Source organism: Martes martes, assembly GCF_963455335.1.
Source record: "Martes martes genome assembly, chromosome: 17".
NCBI lineage: Eukaryota > Metazoa > Chordata > Mammalia > Carnivora > Mustelidae > Martes > Martes martes.
Window position 1 is genome coordinate 29,326,987 of NC_137905.1, and position 9,378 is coordinate 29,336,364.

General features: G+C 62.1%; 1 protein-coding gene across 1 annotated transcript; it reads left to right on the forward strand.

Moving 5' to 3' along the window:
- The first annotated feature begins 4,726 nt into the window (after positions 1-4,726).
- IRX3 (iroquois homeobox 3) lies at positions 4,727-7,639 on the forward strand. Its single transcript, XM_080829406.1, has 4 exons — positions 4,727-5,148; positions 5,326-6,445; positions 6,629-6,695; positions 7,185-7,639. The coding sequence occupies exons 1-4, from the start codon at positions 4,882-4,884 to the stop codon at positions 7,237-7,239; spliced, it is 1,509 nt and encodes a 502-aa protein (XP_080685532.1). The 5' UTR covers positions 4,727-4,881; the 3' UTR covers positions 7,240-7,639.
- Positions 7,640-9,378: the final 1,739 nt, after the last annotated feature.

The following is a 9,378-nucleotide window of genomic DNA, read 5'->3' on the forward strand; positions in this document are numbered from 1 at the left end:
AAGGAGAATTGGGGGGTGAAGGAGAGGGTCCGTCACAGAGGTAGACAGATAAAAAGAGGCAAAATCCGGGCAGAGGGAAGGAGCCACTGCAAAATGGTCCAGAGGAACAAATAAAACAACGAACGAGGGGAGCGAAGGAAAGAGAAGGAAAATGAATGACTTAGAAATCGAATACCTAGAAAGTGGGAGAAACAGACGGGGAGTGAAAAACAAAGGAGAGGGAGGCAGTGAAACTGCTCAAGTCAGGTGGAAAAAGGATGATCCTGGAGAGGTAAAGAAAAATCAGATCACTTGCGCTGAGGGCCAGGTTTTCGATCCGGCCATCCTGGGCTCGGCGAGTCGCGGGCCGCTCGGAGCCCCCGGAGGGCGCGGGCCAGGCGGGTGGGGACCGCGCGAGGGCGCCGCGGGGAGCCAGGGGCAGTCGGCCGGCCTCGCGCCCCTCCCGGGGCCGCCCGGCCGGCTCCAGGGCGCCCGGGCCTGACTCCGGGCCCACTGCGCGTGTCGCGGCCCGCAGCTGCGGCAGCCGGCCGGGCGGCCTCTCCCCCGCCGAGAGCAAAGTTGGCAAAGTTTCTCCCAAAGTTTCCCCGACGCTTCTCGGGACCCATGGACCGGCCTCGAGGCCCTGGCGACTGGTGGGGAGCCGCAGCCCATTCCCGGGCGGCTCTGCAGGCCGCCGGCCCGTGCCTCCTGGGATCCCCGGGGTCCGAATTCCGGCCTGATGCAAATCCCTCCCGGTGCGGACGCCAGGCCACGCACTCCGGCGTCCGCACGGCTGCTAATAGCGGAGAGAGAGAATGCGGAAGAGGGAGAGAGAGAGAAGAAAAAAATATTCTCAGCTCAATTTAAGTCTCATGGAAAGGGCTTACAACTGTAATTAAATCATTAAATTCTTGTCTACGCTTCACAGAGCGGAGAGAAATTAACTTCCCACCAACCTCATTTTCTATTTGAACATGAAATAATGATTTTCTGCCCGTCTAATTACAAAGCCAACATCTGATCAAGCCAGCATCCAGAGGGGATTATCGCATGCACGAGTATTAGACCTCATTACCAGCTTGAGTGCAAAATTATTACATCTTGTAATTGGATGGTGAGATTTATATACAGATCGGCCCGGTTTCTGTAAGATTGTAATTACAAGCTTCGTTGGTTAGCTACTTATCAGAACTTTGCAGGAAAACAAAACAAATGACTGAGGAAAACGAGCATTTCATTAACCTGTAACCCGAGCGCGGGGGGGAGGGAGCGGTGGGAGCGAGCGCCGCGGCGTCTGCAGGAAGCGGAGGGATCGGCGGCCGCACTGCAGCCCGGGGACTTCGGCTCTGGGAGGGAAGGACAGAAGACCGGCCTCGGCGGGGAGACCTAGGGCTGCAGCGGCGCCCCCCGACGGGGACGCGAGCGCACCTTGAGGTTGGGTGAGGAGGGGGCAGAAAGGGGGCCTGGTGGCTAGCGGCTCGCGTGCAGTGCTTGGCGCTGCCCCTGAAGCTGGCGGGCCGCGGGCCCTGGGCAGACGTCGGGCCGAGCGGCCCCCGGTGCGAGTCCAGCGAGCGCTACTGTGTGCACCAAACGTGTGCTATGGTCACCCTCTACGTACACTGACACACTCGGGGCCGCGTAGAGAGAGCGTCTACAGCAAGCCTCCGAAGCGTTGTGTGCGCTGGGGACGTTGGAAGAAGGAGAAAAGACGGAGAAGCTTTTGTGTGCGGCGCGTTTTTGCGCGCATGACTTTCCCAAATCAACTTCCCGTGCACCTGCTTCTCCTCCCTGTGTGAGTGTGTCACTTTGACGTCCTCCCTTGGATTAGAAATCTCTGGAAATGGTTCGGCTGTCCTCGAACTCGAGAGTGCAGTCCGGGGCCGGGCTCTACTGGCCCGGTCGAGTTGCGGAGCTAGTGCCCCGTCGGGGCTCGGCCGCCTAGGACGCTGAGTCCCGACGTAAACCGCGGACCTCCCGGTCCAGGGCTGATCTCTGCGGGACGCTAGGGTAGCGGAGAGGCCGCTTCTGCTTCGGACCTGGGACGCCGGGAGGGACCTGACTAATCGAGGTTCTTGGGTACGCGAATGGGTCTGCGGGTGCTCCTTTTGGGCCATGGGAGCCCTCGGACCTGCGTGGTTGGTTCACAGAGAACCACCTCGCCCCTTCCCTGGCCTCTTTCCCACCTCCCGCAGCTCGACGCAGCCAGGTTGATAGCTGGTTAATGCGGAGGAAGCATCTCCCTGGCTCATGGTTTTGTCTTTTCCTTCAGGAAGAGCCGAGTTTTAAAAAGTGAGCGTTTCATCCGGGCATTTACAGCGCACCCCGCAGTCTCCCCACCTCGGAATCTGGCTCTTGGCTCTCTGCGGTCCGGCGCCACCATTTGGTGCAAACTCTGGGGTTCAGGGCCGTCGAGGCTCGAGGTGGGACACCTAGGAAGCACTCTGGGAAATAATGGTGCCCTCAATTTTGTAAGCCCTGGATTTTCCGTGAGGAGGTGGCCCCATGATTCCCGAAGCCACTTGGCTGAGAGGTTTAACTGGAAACGAAATCAGGCGCCGGGGAAACATTTCAAAGCCACAGCTTCCCCTGATATCATCTCCTCTGGGGAGACTCCAGCTATGGCCAATGCCAGGTATCAGGCAGAGAAGCAGGTGGGGAAGGGATATGGGAAAGACCTCGCCCGAATTTGAGAAGGCCGCATGTCAGTTTCCCCAATCAAATACCAAACTGGTGGCCCCCAAACTTTCTCTTGTCTCCCTCCCGCACCCCCCCCCCCGGAATTTTTCTCTGGAGCCGCTGCCCTGTGCGAAGACCGGTGAAAGGAGACGGGGAGTGAGGGGTGGGGTCAAAACTGGCAGTTCGTTCCTGAACTGGACTACCCAGAGCTGCTTCGACTGGAGAGGCAGGCGGGCCGAGGCTCTCCGATCCCTCCGCTCCGGTGGAATTCGGATTCAATTCCTCTATCAATCAGCGCGCGGCGGCCAGTTTCCGCCTCACAGCCGGGGCTGGCTACTCCATGACCGAGTCACCGCCCCCGTGCTGTCCCTGGGGCGCTACCGCTGCAGGCCTGGCCTGTGTGTCGGTCGCCGCCGCGGCCTAAAGCTTTTAGCCCGGAGTCGCTGCGATTCCGGGAATTTCAATCCCGCGGTCGGCTGCACGCCCTAATCCGTGAGGGTGGGCGTTGGGATACTGGGATTTCAGGTTTGATTGAGGATATATCCCACAGATAACCAAAAGTCTTGCCTGCCATCCCCACCCGAGACGGTGATAGGATCTCTACAGAAAGAAAACAGTTTGGCACGGTGACCAGGGAGCAGAGGAAGGGGTAGGGAAACGAAGGGTGTCTCCGGACTAAAAATTCCAATATACAAACTTCTCTAAGCGCTCTCGCAAAGTTCCTGGAGCTTCCTCCACCTGGCTCTCTGCTCCTCCCCCCACGCCTACCCGCTTAGGACGCCGCTAGGCTCCACATCCCAGCGTTGGCTCCCCAGGGTCCCCAGGGGGTCCACATTGCAGCCCCTGCCGAGGCAGAGCCCGCCATTTCTAATGAGAGGTTCGCACCCGGACACAGGCTGCGTTAAAGTAGCTGATTTCAGGGTTTGGTGCTCCGGGTAGAGGGCTGCTCGCTCCCCTGGGGAATGAGATGGCCTTTGAAGGCTCCACTAGAACGCACCCCCTCGCCCCTCGTACCACTCCTCTAGCTTCTTCCCTACTCCGCTGAGAGTGGCCTGGCATCTAGAGGTGCAAGCCGAAAAGGGGGCCCGCGCCGAGGAAAGCCCCAGCGCCTACGCTGGACCGAGATCCGGTCCCGACCCAGGCCCCGCGCCGGGGCGGGGAGAGAGGTACCGAGGGCCGGGCAGCGGGGAGGGGCGAGCTGACCCAGTACTAACCCGCGTCCCAGCGCCTCCCGCTGCCCCTCCCGGCGCAGGCCGGAGGGGGCGGGCAGGGACTCCGAGCGCCCGGGCTCGCGTCCCCGCCCCGCCCCGCCCTGCGCGCAGTATCCTCCGGGGTGGGCGGCCTCGCCTGGAAGGCGCCCCGGCGATTGGCGACTCGGGAAGGAGACGCGAGGAAAAGTCGAATAAGAGGGCGAGACGTCAGACCCGAGATTTGGGGAAGGGCAGGGGAGGAGGTGAGGGCGGGGACGGACACACAGACACAGCCTCAGACACCGATCCACGGATCCACACCCCCCGCACGGCACCTTAAGTGTCCCCAACTTTAGGCCGCCTGAGCCCAGGGCGCCGCCGAGGCCAGGGGTGGGGGTGGTGGGGGAAGGAGAGTTATGGGAGTAGGCAGAGTGAGATAAAAAGAGGAGAGAAGAAAGAGTGAACGGAGCAGGAAGGGGAGAAGAGAGAAGGAATAGAGAGAACGGAAAAGCAGGAGAGGGAAGAGAGTTTCCGAGAGTCCGGGAGAGTGAAAGAGCCCGAAGGAGCGGAAGCGATCCTAGGGGGAAGAGGAGCGCAGAGAGGGAGGGAAGAGGCAGGGCGAGGAGGGGGAGTGAAAACTAGAGGAGGGCGAAGGAAGCGAGGCGCGACACTGCTCGGGGAGAGGAGGGCAGTGAGGAGCGAGGCGCGGGCAGAGGCTGCTCGGGCTGGCAAGAGGAGGGAGCGCGGCGCAGAGAGGAGGGGCTTGCGGGCCCGTAGAAATGTCAATCAGAGCCCGGAGCCCCGGGAATCTCCGCCAATCTGTTCGGACCTGACCTGGCTCCTCGCCGCCGCCACCGCCGCCGCCGCCGCCGCCGCGGAGCAGATCAATAGGCGAACGCGGAGCGCAGCTCAGCGCGGGAGGCAGCGCGGCCCCAGCCCGGCCCAGCCCCCGATGCGCGCCGGAGCCCGCGGGCGGCGCTGAGCAGGGCGGCCCCGGGGGCCGGGCCCCCTCTCCGTCCGTGCCCCGCGGGCCATCATGTCCTTCCCCCAGCTCGGATACCAGTACATCCGCCCGCTCTACCCACCCGAGCGCCCGGGGGCCGCCAGCGGCGGCGGCAACGCTGGGGCCCGGGGCGGCCCAGGAGCCGGAGCCTCGGAGCTGGCCGCCTCGGGGTCCCTGTCCAACGTGCTCTCCTCCGTGTACGGGGCGCCCTATGCCGCGGCGGCAGCGGCTGCCGCAGCCGCCCAAGGCTACGGTGCCTTTCTGCCCTACGCCGCGGAGCTGCCCATCTTCCCGCAGCTGGTAAGCGCCCAGGGAGCCGGGGTGGGGTGGAGGAGGGCTGGAGAGCTGGGGCGCGGGAAGAGGTGAGCGCGCGGGAGTAGATGAGCGCGGCCCAGGCCGGGAGGGTGGAGGCGGCAACGGCTAGGGCTCACCCGCGCTCCCTCCGCGCGTGTCCCTTCCCTCTCCATGTGCGTACAGGGCGCGCAGTACGAGCTGAAAGACAGCCCGGGGGTGCAGCATCCGGCCGCGGCCGCCGCGTTTCCGCACCCGCACCCCGCCTTCTACCCGTATGGCCAGTACCAGTTCGGGGACCCGTCCCGTCCCAAGAACGCCACCCGGGAAAGCACGAGCACGCTCAAGGCCTGGCTCAACGAGCACCGCAAGAACCCCTACCCCACCAAGGGCGAGAAGATCATGCTGGCCATCATCACCAAGATGACCCTCACCCAGGTGTCCACCTGGTTCGCCAACGCGCGCCGGCGCCTCAAGAAAGAGAACAAGATGACTTGGGCACCCCGCAGCCGCACAGACGAGGAGGGCAACGCCTACGGGAGCGATCGCGAGGAGGAAGACGAGGAGGAGGACGAAGAAGACAGCAAACGCGAGCTGGAGCTGGAGGAGGAGGAGCTCGTGGGGGAGGAGGAGGACACGGGGGGCGAGGGCCTGGCGGACGACGACGAGGACGAGGAGATCGATTTGGAGAACTTAGACGGCGCGGCCACGGGGCCTGAGCTCGCCTTGGCTGGGGCGGCGCACAGGGACGGCGACCTCGGCCTGAGACCTATTTCAGACTCCAAGAATAGCGACTCGGACGACAGCTCGGAGGGCCTGGAGGAGCGGCCACTGCCAGTGTTGAGCCTGGCCCCAGCGCCACCGCCAGTGGCCGCGGTTCCGCCGTCTCCGCCCTCGCCGCCTGCGGGCCTGGACCCCTGCGCTCCGGCGCCAGCGCCCGCCTCAGCCCTGCAGAAGCCCAAGATCTGGTCCCTGGCCGAGACGGCCACAAGCCCGGACAACCCGCGCCCCTCGCCTCCGGGCGCCGGGGGTTCTCCCCCTGGAGCCGCCGTCGCGCCCCCAGCCCTGCAGCTCTCTCCGGCCGCCGCGGCCGCCGCGGCTCACAGACTCGTCTCGGCGCCTCTGAGCAAGTTCCCCGCTTGGACCAACCGGCCGTTCCCAGGCCCGCCGCCGGGGCCCCGCCCGCACCCGCTCTCCCTGCTCGGCTCGGCCCCTCCACACCTGCTGGGACTTCCCGGAGCCGCGGGCCACCCGGCCGCCGCCGCCGCTGCCTTCGCTCGGCCGGCGGAGCCCGAGGGCGGAACAGGTGACTACTGAGCGCTGTGTGCGGAGGGGGGGGGTGGGTTCTGGGGGTCGCGAGGGGGCAGACGGAGATGGGCAGGACCCCGGGGACGCAGGACGCTTACCACCCCGCGCCTGCCTCGAGCGGCCCTGAGTGCTGGAATGGAGCGCTCTAAAGGCCTTCCTTTTTCTTCCCCGCTTCCCTTAGATCGCTGTAGTGCCTTGGAAGTGGAGAAAAAGTTACTCAAGACAGCTTTCCAGCCCGTGCCCAGGCGGTAAGAGACTCCGCGGTAGGGGCAAGGGTGGGACAGGCGAGTGGGGGAGGAAGGAACGCGGAGGCCCACTCGGCTTTTGCCCCCGGGGGAACGCCGCCGGGACGCGCTTTAACAAGGGGACGAACCCCACAGCCCTCCGTAGTCCCCGCGGGCCCACAGCCGGCTGGGCCATCCTGGTCCCTGGCACCCGGGCGCGGCCCAGGGGAAGGCGCGGTGGGCGCCAGAGCCCGGCCGGGCCAGCAGGCCCCTGGAGCGGGCCGCGGCTCTGGGATGCCCTCCCGAGGGTCTTCCAGACGAGACCTCGGGTCTGATGCCTTCCTGCCCTTCTGATAGTTAAACCGGAAGCCCAACATCTATCTGCAGCTGGAACGCAGCTGACACTGAGACGCCTCCCAGACCCCCGGCCTCAGCCGCGGGGTTGGGTCTCCCGGTCCTAGGCAGCCTCGGTGCCTCGCAACTCTTACTACTACCATTGCTTCTCTCTTCCAGGCCCCAGAACCACCTGGATGCCGCTCTGGTCCTCTCGGCTCTCTCCTCGTCTTAGTACTTATTTTTTAAAAATTTTAAATCGTTGTAATAATTGTAAAAAAAAAATTGCTCTGTATAGTTATGACTTGTAAGCATGTCCGTGTATGAATACCTTAAAAAAAAACTAAACAAAAAAAAGAAAAAGAAAAAAACAAATAAAGCAAGTCCCCCTGAGTCCTCCCCAAGTGGCTTCTGTACCCCACATTAGCTGAGTTTGTGAGGGTTTTGTTTTTTTGTTTTTTTGTTTTTGTTTTTTTTTTTTGGTTTGGTTGATTTTTGGGGGGTGGAGTTTCCGTGAGAATAAGCGTGTCTGACTTTTTTTTGTATATACAGAAAAATGTACATATGTGTGAACCAAATTGTACAAGAAAGTATCTATTTTTGGCTAAATAAATGAGCTGTTGCCACTTTGACTATAAGCCGCCTGTCTGACCACCCCCCCCCAACGATGGATCTATTTGGTTTCTGTTTTGTTTTATTTTATCCACTCCCCACACCCCGCATGTCCGAAGAGTCGCTGGGATCAGCCGAAAGGGAGAGTAAGACCATTTTTTCCGAAGAGAGAAGAGAGCAGTGACGGAGGAGACAGAGAAGTGGTGGGCCTGGGCTCGCCTTTGGAGGTGAGGCAGTTGCAGAGGTCCGTGGGGCGCCCAAGGGAAAGGGCAGAGAAGACAGCGGGGAAACCTACGTGATGCCTTCCAAGGAGCCTGTGTGGTTGGGCCCACCCTGCTGGTCCACGGTAGAGCCTACTCTGATGATAAAGCAGAAAGACTCAGAGAAGGGTCTGGAAACTGAAGGACTAGGGTGGGAAGTTCTCATCACTCCCGCAACCCCATTCTTAGATAGGCACAACTGAGGTTTGCTCAGTCCAAACTCCTTCCAACCTCATTGTGCCCCTAGACTCTTCCTTCTAGATACAAGATTGTGGGGTGGTAGTGAGTTGGACGAGGGTATGGAGGAGCCGGCAGCCTAGGGATGCCCATCGTTTCTTCTCGGTGACTGTGCCCAGCCTGAATGGAGAGTTTGGGACCCAGGTCCTGGTAGTATCTGCGCGCCTTGGCACCCCAGCGGGTTTTTCCCAAGCTCCCTGGAAGGACAGCTTTCTGGGGTTCGGTGGAGGGGAACAGGGGTGTTCCCGGCTGCAGTACCTATGTATCCTGGATTGAGGCTCCCCGGCGGTTCAGGGGTGGGCTGGCTGGGGGAGGGAGCCAGGAAATTTGGGGCTGGAGCTCCCTCTACAGGACAAAAGCGCCACTAGGCACCTACCTCTGGCGGCCTCTCCAGCCAGGGCAGGCCAGGCCCTCCGCGAGCCCCTTCCTCGCTCCCTCCTCGACCTCTTGTCTTCTCTTTCAGCCCGCCAGCCTGGCCCAACTCTGACTTGAACAAGTTGTAGGGAGCACGGGAAGAGTGCCGCCGAAGTGGAGGGTACCTTGTTTATACCTCAGTCCCCAGGTTTAGTTGGTAAACGTACAGGGTGGCCGGATATCAGGTGTTTGTCCCCACCCACCCCCTGGTGGGGGGCCTGTGGCAGTCCCATGGGTCCCCTGGAAGGTTTGGAAAGAGCTTGCAGACCCAAAGCCATAGAACAAGGCACAGCATGTTCAATTTAGTGTACACTTCTAGGGCCGGCCAGAGCAGAGTAGGTCCTGGAAGGCCCCATCCGTGTCTCAGGCAGCCCCCCGCACGGCCCCCAGGGAACCCCACAGAATCTGGGTAAACGGGGTGTGGTGGCCCCCAGGGGCAAGGGGGAAAGAGGGTCTGTTGGTGGCCAGTATGAGTTGGCGGCCTTTCCCAGAGCGCTGGTGAAACAGGTGGGTCTCTGAACAAAGACCTTCCAAGGGAGGCTGCGACTCCCACTCTTGCCCCTTCCCCAGAGGTGGGAGATGTCTCTCAGGCTCCCTCCCCTTCCAGCTCTTTACCAGTGGTGTTTGTGGGGTTCAGACTCCTTCCCAGGTCCCAGAAGCGGGCTGTGGTCCACCTCAGGCACTGGGCATGGCGGCCTGCCACATGGTACGGGCTTCGACTCTCTGGGTCTTAAACGTCAGAGGCCAGGGTGTCGGGGCCAGGCAGAGGCCTCTGCTGTTGGCCTGAGTATCTTCAGGTGGGCGGTCAGCTAGTGCCTTCAGGCTTCACTGTGGCGCTGACCCAGCTCTCC